General features: G+C 42.7%; 1 protein-coding gene across 3 annotated transcripts in view; it reads right to left on the bottom strand.

Moving 5' to 3' along the window:
• LOC112256415 (transmembrane protein 150A) overlaps positions 1-15,753 on the bottom strand; it is a 74,274-nt gene that overhangs the window by 24,961 nt on the left and 33,560 nt on the right. For all 3 annotated transcript variants that reach the window (XM_024429689.2, XM_024429673.2, XM_024429681.2), the window contains one exon: positions 11,699-11,766. In XM_024429689.2, the coding sequence (XP_024285457.1) occupies positions 11,699-11,766 (68 nt within the window). The remainder of the gene's footprint in view (positions 1-11,698; positions 11,767-15,753) is intronic.

Here is a 15,753-nt window from a genome sequence, read left to right as displayed (position 1 = left end):
GCAATGGTGTGTCCTAATGAATACGACACTGGCCTTGCAATGGGACATGGCTATGGACATTTCCAACCGCTAATGCCAAATTAAAGTAAATGTGCCCCCACCACAGAACAGCATGTGCCTGTTCCTCACACTGGTTCTCTCTGAACTCAGGAAAGAGAGGGGGAAACTGAGCCATGGCTTTGACCCAGACCCAGATATTTTGGCTCTGACAAAGCCTTATTTTCCACCGTAAGTCACACCATGCCTCACACTTCAAATAAACACATATAGATTTGACACAAACACACACACCAGGGCTGCACAATTAATCAAATCTCAATCTAAATTGTGATATTGACATGTGCAATACCCATATCACAAGAGAATGTGATTTTCTCCTTTCTTTGGCGGGAGAAGCTATACAAACAAATGTCACACCTTGATCTGTTTCACCTGTCCTTGTGATCGTCACCACCCCCTCCAGGTGTCGCTTATGATCCCCGGTGTATATATCCCTGTTTTTCCTGTCTCTCTGTGCCAGTTAGTCTTGTTTGCCAAGTCAACCAGCGGTTTTCCTTGCTTCTATTTTTTCCCAGTCTCTTTTGGTTCTAGTCCTCCTGGTTTCGACCCTTGCCTGTCCTGACGCCAAACCCGCCTGCCTGACCACTCTGCCTGTCCTGTCTTCAAGCCTGCCTATTGACTTGTACTGTTTGGACTCTGACCCGGTTTATGAACTCTCGCCTGTCCCCAACCTACCCCTTGGATTAATAAATATCGGAACTCAACCATCTGCTTCTTGTGTCTGCATTTGGGTCTCGCCTTGTGTCCTTATAAACAAGCCTGGTGCCAAAATTGATGAAGTATGCCGCGCAGCTGCGAGTTGAGTGGAGACGAACGGATTCAGTTCAGGCTAGCTAGTTTATGCTTGTGGCTGGAAACTTTAGCGAGAATTTAAATCTTGTCTGTCGAGGTTGGGACTTGGGAGATGGTTCAAAATATTCCGTTTTTGTCAGAGTAATTGTTTTTGTTAACAAAAATGTAGACGTTAATGCCGTAGGCCTAGTTGTACATTTACAGTGAAATTCACTAGTTACAATACATTTGCTTTAGCCGTCATCCTTGCCTGATATTGGCTACACTAGCTTTGCCTGGCTACCCAAACTCCTTGCTCTGGCGAAATGTTACACCACGCCCACGGACGTTAGTTTGATCTCCGCAATATGTCTGGATCTGAGTACATCACAGACAATTTCTTGAATGGAAATCCGGCCATCACGCCTGGTGAGACAAAACCGCAACTCATCAGTCCTGTCTGGTCCAGTGACGGTGGGTTTGTGCCCATAGGCGACGTTGTTGCCGGTGATGTCTGGTGAGGACCTGCCTTACAACAGGCCTACAAGCCCTCAGTCCAGCCTCTCTCAGCTTATTGCGGACAGTCTGACCACTGATGGAGGGATTGTGCGTTCCTGGTGTAACTCAGGCAGTTGTTGTTGCCATCCTGTACCTGTCCCGCAGGTGTGATGTTCAGATGTACCGATCCTGTGCAGGTGTTGTTACACGTGGTCTGCGACTGCGAGGACAATCAGCTGTCCGTCCTGTCTCCCTGTAGCGTTTTCTTAGGCGTCTCACAGTACGGACATTGCAATTTATTGCCCAGGCCACATCTGCAGTCCTCATGCCTCCTTGCACCATGCCTAAATTCACGCAGATGAGCAGGGACCCTGGGCATCTTTCTTTTGGTGAGTCAGTAGAAAGGCCTCTTTAGTGTCCTAAGTTTTCATAACTGTGACCTTAATTGCCTACCGTCTGTAAGCTGTTAGTGTCTTCACGACCGTTCCACAGGTGCATGTTCATCAATTGTTTATGGTTCATTGAAGAAAAATTGGAAACAGTGTTAAAACCCTTAACAATGAAAATCTGTGAAGTTATTTGGATTTTATGAATTATCTTTGAAAGACAGGGTCCAGAAAAAAAAAGGTTCTTTTTTTGCTGAGTTTAGTAATGCTGCACACTCAAAGAAAGGTTAAAATCTCACCTTTCTGGTAAATTGCAAAGGTAGTGACTTTCGAAGTACACAGTACAAATATGATACAAATATTTAAAGAATCATATGATGCATTACCTATTCAACAAAACTGTATGAATAAGGTTTGAAATGACTTATATGCTTTCTAAATATAGCATAATCAACTTATAAAACGACTAACTATAAGATTTCACCCTCCTTATAACTGTAAAATACATATTTGTATGTTTAGTGTTTGTTAGAAAAAATGTGCACAGGGCTTCCTGAACTCGTTAGGAACTTGCCTTTCATCTCATATTAATTTTGTCTATGACAAACAGAAAGTTTTTGGTTTAAAATCTATGAATAATATTAGATTAATGGCTAGAAATCGATCTGACTGTGCTACCGTGATGAAACCACTCTACTACAGCACTACGATGTCAGCGACTGTGGTTTGTAATTTGAATGTTATTTATTTTACAGAATTTGCACAGCCTTTCACAACTTTGTTACTGTTGTATTTTCCAGCCCCAGTTTAAACATATCAAAGCAAACTTTATTTGTCACATGCGCCGAATACAACAAGTTTAGACTTGACCATGAAGTGCAGTTCAAGAAGAGTTAACCCTAAATGAAGCAAATGTAAGTTTGGTTATTACTTAGTGACATCATTTCAGTTATATTATTTGACTTTAGGGGCAGTCAATAAAATAATTAAACATGGTTGAATACCCAGAAGGTGGTAGACATTATTTTTATGTTAAAAAGTTCAATAAAACATGTTGGAAAATATTTGTTTCATTTGGTTTTGTATTCAGTTAGCACAGTATGAATTCATTCCGATGATCTCATTGTAGAATAAAAAAAAATAAAAAAATGCTATTAGATTTTTTTTCTATAAATCGTGCAGCCCTAACACAAACACACACACACACACACACACACACAAATCTATTTAAATCAGTCCCAACACACCTCAGTTAAATGGGTTAGGAAATTCTCTGGGTTGTCAAATGCACATACAAACACGTGTTATTTGGCTTGACCGCATGCTGTGTATTTATGAGTAGTAACTGGCAGGAAACAATGCATTTACACCCAAACACTGCCAGTGTGTTTACTGCCTTGTTAAAACTGGTGTTATTACTGGAGTGTAGTAGCCTGCAGACAGGCGGTTGACATTTTGGGATAGGGTAGAGAATGTCATACCAGGGGTATCTAAGTAGTTGTAGCTCAATAGGATTAAGGCGGCAAGAAGAAACCTGCTCTGCAGTACCATATCCTAACTTGAGACTAACTTCAAGATGGAATCCACGCCACTGTCTGCCCCAGCACCTTTGTTTTGTGGTCGAAATTGAGCTGAGGTACATTGAACAGTGTAGTAAAAAATCAAAACAGCTCATATTCTGCTGTTCTATCGCATGTACAATTATTTCAAACAGGGAAAGAACCCGTGTTTGTTGTTTGCAGTAGGGTCCAATTCAGTGCCTTTCGCAAGGTGTAACTTGGCCCCAAAAAACGTTCATGTCACATCTACTCCCGGTTCCCGCTCCGGTGGTCTACTAACCACCGGTCCTGGCAACCCATCCTTATGCACACCTGCACAACCATCATTATGCACACCTGCGTCTCATCATTAGTCACACCTGGACTTCATTACTCCCTTGATTACTTACCCATTCATCAGGTAGTATTGTTTATGTTTCCATGTCAGACATTTTTCTTGGTTTGTACCGTTCCATGTTCATTATTATGGAACTCACTAACTGCACCTGCTTCCTGACTCCCTGCGTCTACGTTACAGTTTCATTTCATAACAATTTAACATTCTGTCATAAAGAGCACATTTTCGAATTCAGAAAAAACAAGTTCTCATCATAAAAAAGACTAGCCTATAGTAGTGGCAATTAAGTTAACATGTTTGACGACTTCATCTTAAAAGCGCCATACATGAAAGCTTGTTGTTTGCAACAGTGAATGGCAGTTGAAAGCAAGCGGCACAAAATAATTGTCATTGTTAAAACATTTCTAGCCTGTCCTATGGGTAACAGTGTTGACGTGTTAACCTCGACCCACTCAGTTTTCCACCACAAAATTTGCCAAAAGAGTAGGACCAGCACACATGCTTTTACACTGCTTTTACTGTTAAATGTTCAATGTTTCTTTGGAAAAAAAATATTTAAAAAAGGAATAGTTTCACCACATTAAAACAAGAGTTCAGTTCACGTAACAGGCTTGACTTTAAAATGAGGGACAGACGTAAGCGAATCGCTATTCTCATGAAATAAATCATCTTCAGAAATGACTGTCAAAGCAACAACATAACTAGGACTTTACAATTATGGTGAAACTAGGAGAAATGTTGGGGTTAAGTAGGTTAAAATCTTCATAGATGTCACAGAGGTTGCACAGAGGGACATGTCAAAATGAAGAAGTCTTTATTCATATAAAAAATTTGAATTCTCCATGTGGTCTATATTAAAAGGCACTGCATTTAATTTAACAGGCTTTTGAAATGAAATATTGGTGATCAATTTCAATTTAAAATAGCAAAGGGACACAAAAGGCACTCTTTTCGTTGTTGTTGTAATATCCCAAATGGTTTACTAGTTGTCTAGTATGTGCTTCATAAATGTGCAAAGAGTATAAAAATTGGAATTTATATCAGGAATGGGCAACTTGTTCTCATTCTGAGAAATATGTATGTTCTTAACCAGGTAGGCTACTTGATTTCAATATCTTAGAGTGAAAAGGCTTTGTTGTTCAAACAGTTGGAGACAGACATGAGGGTGTACTCATAAAAGTTCTACTTTTCTGCCTTGTTTGCAAGGAAAACAATCCAAGTTGGCTAGACTTGAAATATAATGATTAGCTGGCTACTCACTAGCATGCGGGCTTGTGCTTGAGAGATTGTTTATGAGACTAGTGTTAATTTTCTACAACGCCTGCTATAAGAAGTTGTTAATTATTAGTGAATGTGCATTGTGCATGGTTCTGGTACAATTTGTAACAAAAAACATAATTTTCATAAGCAGACTTGAAAGCCAGATCAGTGATTTTTGCAAAATAGCAGGTTAAACTATTTTGACAAAATAATTAAATTATTAGTGGGTCTTATGGTTGTGGAAGGCTTATATTTAGCCTAGGTATAATTTCACATGCAGTTTATTGACCTTAAATTGTGCAACAAAGCTTATTTAGAAAAATCTAGATATATATCGTGAATAGCCTAAACGTTTGAAAAACATTGAGATATGATTTTTAGGACATATCGACCAGCCCTAGTTTGAGTTAGTTTGGACAAAACACTGATTTGACCCTCTATGGAATGGTGAGTCTCCCACGAACATGTAAATGTTGATTGTCTTGCTCTAGGATGCCCACTAGCCTTACAAGACTCGTCTGGAGAACAATATGGAAGTATACAGTGCATTCGGAAAGTATTCAGACCCCTTGACTTTTTCCAAATTTTGTTACGCAACTGCGTTATTCTAAAAATGATTAAATGTATTTTTTCCCTCATCAACCTATACACAAATCAAATTGTATGTCACATGCGCCGAATACAACAGTGAAATGCTTACTTACACGCCCTTAACCAACAATGCAGTTTTAAGAAAACACTTTTTTTTTTAAAGTAAGGGAGTAACAAGAGCGGTGCTATATGCAAGGGTACCGGTTCAGGGTCAATGTGTCAATGTGTCAATGTGCGGGGGTACCGATGTAGTTGAGGTAATTATGCAGGTAGGGTTATTAAAGTGGCTATGCATAGATGCATAGATGAAGTGGCTATGCATAGATGATACGAGAGTAGTAGCAGCGTTGGGGGGGTTAAATAGTCTGGATAGCCATTTGATTAGATGTTCAGGAGTATTATGGCTTGGGGTAGAAGCTGTTTAGAAGTCTCTTGGACCTAGACTTGGCGCTCCAGTACCGCTTGCCGTATGGTAGCAGAGAGAACCGTCCATGACTGGGGTGGCTGGAGTCTTTGACAATCTTTAGGGCCTTCCTCTGACAACGGCTGGGTATAGAGGTCCTGCATGTCAGGAAGCTTGGCCCCGGTGATGTACTGGGCCATACGCACTACCCTCTGTCGTGCCTTGCGGTAGGAGGCCGAGCAGTTGCCATACCAGGCAGTTATGCAACCGCCAGCATGCTCTTGATGGTGCAGCTGTAAAACCTTTTGAGGATTTGAGGACGCATGCCAAATCTTTTCAGTCTCCTGAGGGGGAAAATGTTTTGTCGTGCCCTCTTCACAACTGTCTTGGTGTGCTTGGACCATGTTAGTTTGTTGGTGATGTGGACGCCAAGGAACTCGAAGCTCTCAACCTGCTCCACTACAGCCCCGTCAATGAGAATGGGGGCGTGCTCGGTCCTCCTTTTTCTGTAATCCACAATCATCTCCTTTGTCTTTATCACGTTGAGGGAGAGGTTGTACCACACAGTCAGGTCTCTGACCTCCTCCATATAGGCTGTCTCATCGTCGGTGATCAGGCCTTTCACTGTTGTGTCATCAGCAGACTTAATGATGGTGTTGGAGTTGTGCCGGGCCGGGCCGTGCAGTCATGAGTGAACAGGGAGTACAGAAGGGGACTGAGCAAGCACCCCCGAGGGGCCCACGTGTTGAGGATCAGTTTGGCGGATGTGTTGTTACCTACCCTTACCACCAGGGGACGGCCTGTCAGGAGGTCTAGGATCCAGGATCCATCAGTTTCAACGTCAGCAGTGAAGAGGCGACTCCGGGATGCTGGCCTTCTAGGCAGAGTTGCAAAGAAAAAGCCATATCTCAGACTGGCCAATCAAAAGAAAAGATTAAGATGGGCAAAATAACAGACACTGGACAGAGGAACTCTGCCTAGAAGGCCAGCTTCCCGGAGTCGCCTCTTCACTGTTGACGTTGAAACTGATGTTTTGCGGGTACTATTAAATGAAGCTGCCAGTTGAGGACTTGTGAAGTGTCTGTTTCTCAAACTAGACACTAATGTACTTGTCCTCTTGCTCAGTTGTGCATCGGGGCCTCCCACTCCTCTTTCTATTCTGGTGAGATACAGTATGCATTGTTCTGTGAAGGGAGTAGTTCACAGTGTTGTACCAGATCTTCAGTTTCTTGGAAATTTCTCGCATGGAACAGCCTAAATTTCAAGAACAAGAATAAAGATTCAGAAGAAAGTTCTTAGTTTCTGGCCAATTTCAGCCTGTAATCGAACCCACAAATGCTGATGCTCCAGATACTCAACTCGTCTAAAGAAGACCAGTTGTATTACTTCTTTAATCAGGACAACAGTTTTCAGCTGTGCTAACATAATTGCAAAATGGTTTTCTAATGATCAATTAGCCTTTTAACAATGATAAACTTGGATTAGCTAACACAACGTGCCATTGGAACACAAGAGTGATGGTTGCTGATGTAGACATTGTAGACGCCTATGTAGACATTATTTTTTTTTTTTAAATCAGCAGTTTTTAGCTACAATAGTCATTTGAATGTTTTTTTCCTTTTTTTAAATCAACATGTGAATTGTTTCAGGAAACTAGGCGTACTGGGTCACTACTTCGCTGGAGAGCCATGAACTTAACCTTTTTTTAAATCAAAATAGGTTTTTTGGCAGAAATGCCTTCTGGAACATGTGAACTTTCATGTGCCTTAATAACAAACTTGTATGCCATCTGTAAATATGAATAAAATTGTTAAATTACGGGTCTAGTTGGTTTAGCCACAGAAAAAGACCCTAGCCATTCCCGCTAGCCATAATTGGCTGAGATAATGAGTGGGCTGGACATGCCGGGAGATTCATTCGGATTGGTCTTCTGTCTATTGAGCTGGTCATTAATCCTGTCTAACGAGGCTTTTTTTTTTTTATTATATATTGCGTTGTAGATCTGCATAACTGTTGCTCTCCACTTTCTGGAGGACCGAGTTATGAAATCAGTGGAATTCAAGTATGATAGGTGTTTTCTCCATCTCCTTGGCTATCTCTGGATTACATCTTCAAACTAAAGATAACCATGGCATCCAAGACAGAGGGAGAAGCGTTCATCCATGATCAGATATTATACATTTCAAATTTTGTCTGAAAGTCATTTTCATTGCAAGTTAAAGCTTACTGTTAGCTGGCTGGCTCACTAGATAACGTTACATGTATGATCGGTGTAGTAATAGTCCTGCCTCTCCCATCTCCTCATTGGTTTATAGAAGCAGGTAACCACGTGCCATCTCCTCAATGGTTATACCCACGTGGTTGATTGAAAGACTAACTGTTTTGCCTGGTTGTCGTGGTAATAATATGAACGTGTAGATGCCAATCACCATATAAGTTCAAAGATGAAAAAGCCTGGAAGGAGGAGAGATGACTAGAAACGATTTGGTTGACCGTTTTATGCGTGGATTAATTGTTGGAGTGGAGGACCTTGTGCATTTCAGGTAAAATAACAATTCAATGTTTATATCCCAGGACAAGTTAGCTAGCAACAGCAAGCTAGCTAAATGGGACAAATTAGCTAGCAAGTGCAAGCTAACTAGCCAAATTGACATACATGTTTAATGCTTTTCGACCTGTCCCCAAATTAATGTCATTGGTTCAGTTTGTTTTGATATTTGAACCTGCGTGTCGTGATTGCATTTGGTTTAGGGGGACAAAATAAATTTATGCACGATGACACAAGCGCGCAGCCGGTTTAGGTTCCGTGTAAGGCTTAAGAGGGTGTGAACGATGTTGAATGGGTGTAGACAAAGAAGAGCTCTACCGTGGGTGCACCAAAACATTCAGTGTACAATATACAATTTTCTATTATGCTGCATAGGTTGTGGGTCACAAATACCTTTTCAATAACCAAAAATCGTATATTTTCAGCTGTTTGAAGCTGGTGTACAAAACCGAAAGTAAATGACGCAAAAACGAAACTTAAGAACGGGAAGCATAGCGCACATAGGACAGATCCACCGCTTCTTAGACTTGCTTTCAATGAGAATTACACATTTCTATGTGAATTTGGTTGGGTAGCCACAAAAGTTACACATTACACATTTAAGCTCCATTTCTCAATGTCAACCTCTTGCCCTTTATCCCTAGTTTCTACACCAGATATATCCAATCCTCAAGGGCCACAGTGCATGCTGGTTTTCATCCTGAACTTTTAACCAGCGAAGGTTTTCGTCCCAAAAAATCCCCAATCAGTAACATTGGTGTATAAATAAGATCTAAGGTCCAGGGAGAACAGAAAAACGGCAGGACTGTGTGTAGCCTAACTCAAGGTCCTGAGGGGTGAGACAGACTCCTATGGACCAGAGTATGGTATGACTGATAGTGACTGCTGCGGAGTCAGTTTGCTGACTGAACCAGAGGGTGTGATCCATCCCTGAGCCCTTGTTCTATGCACAGTCCTACACGTCTTCAGCTCACCACTAGCCAACTATAATAACATCCTATTGTTTCAGCCAGACCTCAGGGACCCAGTGGTGTGTGTGTGTGTGTGTGTGTGTGACGGCTGGATTATGTAACTGATGGCTTTAAGAATGTTAAGAAGAATATGTTAACTGTTAACTGTTAAAAGGCTTAAAAGGCTACACTAAGCTAAGTCATCTATACTCAACGTTGTTTCAAAATGTCCAGGCGAATGCCCACATACACAGAGAGTGTAGAGCTCAGACAGAACATGACCCTAGCTCAGGGGTCATGGTTGAGTAAGAGTGCCAGACCAACACAGAGACTTTCACTGCTGGGTGTCAGGTGGTTCACACTGGACTGCTACGGACAGAGAGCTGGCAGCTGTCCCACCTCCCCCCACCACCACATATACACACACACCCACACAGTCAAATGTGTGTCTCCCTAGCAGAAACCAAGGCCATACAGAGACTCAGAGTGGTCATAACCACAACATGATGACATTACAGTGCTGGTCAGATTGTAGTAACCCTGAAGATGACATGCCAAAAGTGTTTCTCAAATTTCATCAGAACCATAAACTAATGAGCTAAGGCATCTGCTTCTATATACTCTAAAGAAGCATTTCCCAGATGCTTTTATCAGAACAAAAGCAATGTTTCTTCAATTTATACCGACCATCTAAAGCTCCCTCTCCCTGTTTTCAATCCAATATGGCGTGATTGGCTATCTGTGTTCTCTGTGAGGTCAAGTCAGAGCGAAGTCAAGGAGAGCTCTTATCGAGGCTCCGGGAATGAGAAATGTCCTGGGCTACATCCCAAATGGCTATTCCCAATATAGTATTAGTGTACTACTTTTGACCAGAGCCCTATGGGCCCTGGTCAAATGTAGAGCACTATGTAGGGAATAGGTTGTCATTTGGGTCACAGACCTGCACTCAAAGATGTAATGTTAAAGCTGCCACAGCCAGCCAGACCTTAAATAGCAGCGCTCATCAGTTCTCCTCTCCCGTGATAGTAGGGTAGGGACACAGAAACACACACAATTAAGTGATAATGCCCAAGAAGCCAGTGTTTGGAGGAGATTGGCACAGGTGTTGTTAGGCCCGAGATGAAGTCGATGCCCACCAAACCGTGCCAGTATATCCTCCAAACACCGGCTTCGAGGACATTATCACTTTTATACAACGGGGTACCAACCTACTTAAATAATGATTGACAGATTTTTGTAAAAAAACGTTATTGATATGAATTTATTCATACTATAGTCCCGAAACAAACCCAGGGATGCTACCCATGAATGTCCCATTGCCATACTGGCTGTCAGCGTTCCTATCCCTTGCTTGCCAGCTAGCCAACTACGGCGAATTTACAGTCACGTGGAACAGTGCAGACAGAATAACAACAGTAGCTGCATTTATTTAAGTTGTTTTGTAGTGACATTTATTTGGATACTTAATAACAATGAGCTAATGAAGCACAATTTCGCCTGGCATAGAAAATGTGCTCTCTCATTAGGACACTGTTGTTCAGAGGAGCTAGCCAACAACATAGCTAACACAATCACTTCAAACTGAAGCTGGAAACTAGCTACACTTAATTTTGTTTTACCTTTTTTTCAATTGACATTTCTTTGTATATACCAATAAAATGCCAGCTAATTCATGATTTCGATCTACACGTTCATTACTATGGAATAGTTGAAGATCGAATTTGAATATTGAAACAAAGTTGCAAATGTCAGAGAGACAGACAGTGAGGTTTATACAAATCTCCGCTGTTGAAAACTAAATGTTAGTCTAAAAGAAATGTGAGAATGTCTAAATGCTTTATATAGTGGAGATCAAGTTCATAACTTCCCTGGCTGGGCTGATGAGACAGTGGATTGCGCAGTCAGAACAGGGTAAATAGGCATTTTAACGTCATAGATATAGCCGGTGGTAACTTGTGGAAAAGGCACCGGCTGGAATGCACTTTTAACCAATCAGCATTCAGGATTAGACCTGCCCGTTGTATAACTATGAACACACACACAAACAGCCATAGACATTCGCAGGCATACACACACACACACACCCCATGCAGAGCTGGGATGGCTCTCTTATGCTTGGCATGTGTCCTGCTGCCCGCCCGGCCCACCCAGACATAGTGTATAACATACACACCCGCACACACACACAGGCATGCCCAGCGCTGTGTATCTATGGGGTGGGCTCAGCCACAGCTGGGAATCATTGACTGGAGCTGTTACTCAAACTCCAACACACACAGGGCACGACACGTGCATATGATGTATGAGTGTATGTGAGTGAAGAGTATAGACTCACCCATGAAGGACCCAGTGCTGCAGATGAGGCTGAAGAAGCAGCTTTCTGGAGGAAGAGTGCCACATTTACTGTTGAAGACAGCAGAACAACCAAAAGACAAATCAGATCACCGCCAAACATCAACAGACAAAGAATGTCTCTCGCTCCGTGTGTGTGTCTAATCTGCCCTTTCTCAGTTGGATAAAAGTCTGTCCTCTCCTCGACTCCTCCGTTCTCCTTTCCTCCGATAAGTGGTCGCCATATGTAGGAGGGTGTAAATTTGTTAAAAGGTGAACAAAGGAGTTTGCTCCTCTCCTCGATTGCCTCCTCAGGATTCTAAGGTGTATCCTACCACAGAAGAGTTTTGAAATCCTTTGAAACAACGGTGGTTTCCTCGGAGGAGAAAAGCATGCACAGACATTGAAAAATGATACGATAGTTATCAATTTGTCTAGAAAATGTCTAGCATAACTAGTTACATTTCTTTTGACCCCTTTACACAAGATGGCGTAGCAGTCAGATGTCTTTTTCTTGTCTCGTCCCATGTATACATCTTTTTCTTTGCATTCTTTTAATATTTTTCCCAAACCTCAACTTCAAAATACTCTCCTGCAACCCACTTCACCCAATGTGGTGTGGACCTGTTAATTTTCTAAAGTATTTCTATTTACCTCCGAACTGGAATACCTCAACTGAAGCTGGCTAGCTAACTAGCTACCAGCTACCAGCTATGAGTCAGCTAACCACTGCTAGCGGTCATCAGCTAACCTTTAGCTCGGAAAGCTGTCGCCAGTTTGTACAACGCGTTTCAAGCCAGAGCATACCGGACCTATTTTTCTCTCCATATCCCCGGATTCCTACCGCAAACTATGAACCTTTTCATCTGGATCATCGCAGCAGGCTAACCGCAACCCGGGTTGACTACTCCTGGCTAACGTTTCCGTCCTGGAGCTAGCACCAACTAGCCTGGAGCTAGCACATACTAGAACCATCCAGGGCCACTCCTGAAGCCCACTCCTCAGCTACAATATCCGGACCCTTCTACTGCTGGTACGGGGCACGGAACCCCACCGATCCTTCACGACTGGAATACCGACATAATCTGCCCGAGGTTCCCAACAGGGCCCTCAGGCGCGACGTCCCCTGAAGGCCCATTCTGCTAGCCGTAGCCTGCTAGCTATCTAGAGCATATTGGACTGTTAGCTGATCCTTCAGCCAGTTTCTTGGACCACTATACCCATTTTGCTACTTGGAACCCTACTAATTCCACAACTGGTCTATCGACGTCACCACACAAGGAGGCAAAAACAGACTTTCCCCCATCGCGACGTCCCTGTAAGGCCTTTATGCTGGCTTGCTAGCCCCGGCCTGCTAACTGCTAGCCACGGCCTGCTAACTGTCTGAATCGCCATGTCCCCAGCCAGCCCAACCACTCACTGGACCCATACGATCACTTGGCTACGCATGCCTCTCCCTAATATCACTATGCCTTGTCCATTACTGTCCTGGTTAGTGATTACTGTCTTATTTCACTGTAGAGCCTCTAGCCCTGCTCAATATGCCTTAACCAACCATGTTGTTCCACCTCCCACATATGCGAAGACATCACCTGGTTTAAAAGTCTCTAGAGACTATATCTCTCTCTCATCACTACTCAATGCCTAGGTTTACTTCCAATGTACTCTCTTCCTACCATACCTTTGATTGTACATTATGCCTTGAATCTATGCTATAGTGCCTAGAAATCTGCCCCCTTAACGCTCTTTTCCAAAAGTGCTAGACGAACAGTTCTTATAGCCTTTAGCCGTACCCTTATCCTACATCTCCTCTGTTCCTCTGGTGATGTAGAGGTTAATCCAGGACGTGCAGTGTCTAGCTCCACTCCTAATCCCCAGGTGCTCTCCTTTGTTGACTTCTGTAACTGTAAAAGCCTTGGTTTCATGCATGTTAACATTAGAAGCCTACTCCATAAGTTTGCGTTATTCACTGCTTTAGCACATTCTGCCAACCCGGATGTCCTAGCCGTGTCTGAATCCTGGCTTAGGAAAACCACCAAAAACTCTGAAATTTCCATCCTTAACTATAACATTTTCAGACAAGATAGAACTGCCAAAGGAGGCGTTGTTGCAATCTACTGCAGAGATAGCCTGCAGAGTTCTATCTTACTATCCAGGTCTGTACCAAAACAATTTGAGCTTCTACTTCAAAAAAATGCACTTTTCCAGAAACAAGACTCTTACCGTTGCTATAGACCACCCTCTGCCCCCAGCTGTGCCCTGGACACCATATGTGAATTGATTGCCCCCCATCTATCTTATGAGCTCGTGCTGTTAGGTGATCTAAACTGGGATATGCTTAACACCCCGGCCATCCTACAATCTAAGCTTGACGCCCTCAATCTCACACAATTTATCAATGAACCTACCAGGTACGACCCTCTCTTTCTAAAATGATCTGCCGAAATTGTTGCAACCTCTATTACTAGCCTGTTCAACCTCTCTTTCGTATCGTCGGAGAATCCCAAAGATTGGAAAGCTGCCAACTGCTCTTAAACGCAAGTAAAACTAAATGCATGCTATTCAATCGATCACTGCCCGCACCTGCCCAGCATCACTACTCTGGACGGCTCCGACTTAGAATACGTGGACAACTACAAATACCTGGGTGTCTGGTTAGACTGTAAACTCTCCTTCCAGACTCACATTAAGCATCTCCAATCCAAAATTAAATCTAGAATCGGCTTCTTTTATCGCAACAAAGCATCCTTCCCTCATGCTGCCAAACATACCCTCGTAAAACTGACCATCCAACTGACCCTCGACTTAGGTGATGTCATCTATAGAATATCCTCCAACACTCTACTCAACAAACTGGATGCAGTCTATCACAGTGCCATCTGTTCTGTCACCAAAGCCCCATACACTACCCACCATTGCGACCTGTACGCTCTCGTTGGTTGGCCCTCGCTTCATACTCGTCACCAAATCCACTGGCTACAGGTTATCTACAAGTCTCTGCTAGGTAAAGCCCCGCCTTATCTCAGCTCACTGGTCACCATAGCAGCACACGCTCTAGCATGTATATCTCACTGGTCACCCCCAAAGCCAATTCCTCCTTTGGTCGTCTTTCCTTCCAGTTCTCTGCTGCCCATGACTGGAACGAATTGCAAAAGTCTCTGAAGCTGGAGACTCACATCTCCCTCACTAGCTTTAAGCACCAGCTGTCAGAGCAGCTTACAGATCACTGCACCTGTACATAGATGGGCTGTTTACAGGTGGGCTATCTACCTACCTCATCCCCATACTGGTATTTATTTATTTATTTATTTATTTTGCTCCTTTGCACCCCAGTATCTCTACCTGCACATTCATCTTCTGCTGATCTACCATTCCAGTGTTTAATTGCTATATTGTAATTACTTCGCCACCATGGCCTATTTATTTCCTTAACTTACCTCATTTGCACTCACTGTATATGGACTTTGTTTTATTTTGTTCTACTGTATTATTGACTGTATGTTTTGTTTATTCCATGTGTAACTCTGTGTTGTTGTATGTGTCAAATTGCTACGCTTTATCTTGGCCAGGTCGCAGTTGCAAATGACAACTTGTTCTCAACTAGCCTACCTGGTTAAATAAAGGTGAAATAAAAATACATTAAAAAAAAAATTTAAAATCCGTAAACACGGGCACCCTCATAACACGGGCATCCTCCTAACTAACTCGCCCTCCAAATACACCTCTGCTGTTTTTAACCAAGATCTCAGCGAGCACTGCCTCATTGCCTGCATCCGTAATGGGTCTGCGGTCAAACGACCACCCCTGATCACTGTCAAACGCTCCCTAAAACAGGCCTTTCTAAATCGACCTGGCCAGGGTATCCTGGAAGGAAATTGACCTCATCCCGTCAGTAGAGGATGCCTGGTTATTCTTGAAAAGTGCCTTCCTCGCCATCTTAAATAAGCATGCTCCATTCAAAACATTTAGAACTAGGAATAGATATAGCCCTTGGTTCACTCCAGACCTGTCTGCCCTTGACCAGCACAAAAACATCCTGTGGCGTTCTCCATTAGCATC

The sequence above is a fragment of the Oncorhynchus tshawytscha genome, linkage group LG01, assembly GCF_018296145.1.
Source record: "Oncorhynchus tshawytscha isolate Ot180627B linkage group LG01, Otsh_v2.0, whole genome shotgun sequence".
Taxonomy (NCBI): Eukaryota; Metazoa; Chordata; class Actinopteri; order Salmoniformes; family Salmonidae; genus Oncorhynchus; species Oncorhynchus tshawytscha.
The sequence above is the reverse complement of the archived record's forward strand: the minus strand, read 5'-3'. Positions and strand labels throughout refer to the sequence as shown.